Here is a 1,730-nt window from a genome sequence, read left to right as displayed (position 1 = left end):
ACCCGGGAGAGGAGAGCGATAAGCGGCCCCCCGCGGAGAAGCGCTCCCCCCGGGCCGGTGGAGCATCTCTCCCCGGGCGACCTGTTCATAGCGGTGAAAACCACCGGGAGATATCACCGGCAGAGACTGGAGCTCCTGCTGGACACCTGGATCTCCAGAAACATGCAACAGGTGAGCCAGTGGCGGAGTATTAGAGGATGCATGATACTTCTAAACGATTCAGCTGAATTATTTTGGAGGAAAACTACAGAGATCAGAACAATTACAGGTTTTTATACAGTTAAAATCATAGAAATTAGATCTGACCTTAAATAAAGCAACAAAAACACTACTTTTGTGTATGTAAGAACACGTGCTTCAATATTTAGTGTTCATGTGGGTCCAAACTTTTCAGAAAGTGAATAAAAAATGTCCTTACATTATGTTATTTTGTGAAAATCTAAGTCAACTCCATAAGACAGGAGAATAAACAGGCTGCTATATAGTAGGCATACTTTGAATTGAAATCATTGATACATTGTGTTTGTGTGATTTATTAGCTGCTGAAGGGTCACATGCAGGGGAAATATGTCTTTTTCATGTCAAATCCATGCTGATAATTTAAGATCAGAACAGCTCAAATGCACATTATCTGGCTAATAATAATAGTTGGGCATGCATTAAGGTTTCCCTCGTCTCCTGCTGCAACTGCAAGCAAGCTGTAAACCCCCTGAAATGTGACTGGTTTCCACTAGTTCTTTGATCCAGCCTGTCTGTGAATCGTAAAACAGAGATAGAGGCCTTTGTAATGTATGAGAGGGAGATCTGAGGGCTAACAGGCTGACCACACTGCTGTTAATGTGTTGACATAATACAGGCAGGGGACATGAAGGGGAAACGCTATACTGCAGGACTCAGATGGATGAATGAACCCTGGATTTCGTCAAGTAGTCTCAATGAGATGCAGATTTGTTTCGAGACTGCAACAAAACAATTGTTCAATTGTAGTTTGGGCTATCATCACCATGCAGAGACCTAAAGTCTGCATTATAAAAGCTTCAGGCATCATAAAAACTGATTGGTCATGGCTTTGAAATAATAGCTGAAGTTAAATTTCAAAGGACTTTGCCATTTCAGAGATGGAAAGTACGATTGTAGAGTCTATCTACTTCTATTCCACAACATTTAACAGTGAAATGTTGACTTTTAGACACTACTACATGTATGAGATAGCTGTAGTTATTTGTGCTGTAAAGATTTTACATCCAAACATCAACTGTAGGCTCACATTGAAAATGCCTGTTAAGTTCCCAGAGTCCAAAGTGCTTTCCTCAGATGTCTTTTTTTTAATTCTAAAACCCAAAGGTATTCAGTTTAGTCCCATAGAAGAGTAAGAAAACCAGAAAATATTACCATTTGCACACTTTCTGATTAATCGACTAATCACTGCAGCTGTAAATCTGACTACTTCTTCTGCCCCTGATTGTTATTAAGGCGCCAGTCCTGTGATCTAGAGCAGTTTTAACATGACTACTGGATTTGAAAGAGAGCTGTTGGGCACTGTAGAGCCTCATAGATAAATATTTGAGATCAAACGGCATGAACAGACAGCGTTTTGGTCTGAATCACAGTGGTGAGTGAGTCAAAGATGAATCTGTTGCTATAAAACACATGGGGCTGTGGTGAACTGCACCCAGCGGCTTCAAAGCTCGTAATCGAATGCAGACACGGCTGTGGAACATATAGCGGTC

At 41.2% G+C, this 1,730-nt stretch overlaps 1 protein-coding gene across 1 annotated transcript in view; it reads left to right on the top strand.

Annotated features, from left to right (window-relative positions):
* The window catches only part of LOC118327384 (beta-1,3-N-acetylglucosaminyltransferase lunatic fringe-like), a gene marked incomplete in the record, with an annotated part of 9,345 nt that overhangs the window by 391 nt on the left and 7,224 nt on the right, over positions 1-1,730 (top strand). Inside the window, 1 exon segment of the mRNA XM_035660719.1 lies at positions 1-171. Within this exon segment, the coding sequence (XP_035516612.1) occupies positions 1-171 (171 nt within the window).

This window comes from Morone saxatilis, unplaced genomic scaffold (assembly GCF_004916995.1).
Source record: "Morone saxatilis isolate NCDOM2014 unplaced genomic scaffold, NCSU_SB_2.0 Contig17, whole genome shotgun sequence".
NCBI classification, from domain to species: Eukaryota; Metazoa; Chordata; class Actinopteri; family Moronidae; genus Morone; species Morone saxatilis.
Note: the sequence above shows the minus strand (reverse complement) of the source record. Positions and strands in the feature narration are given on the sequence as shown.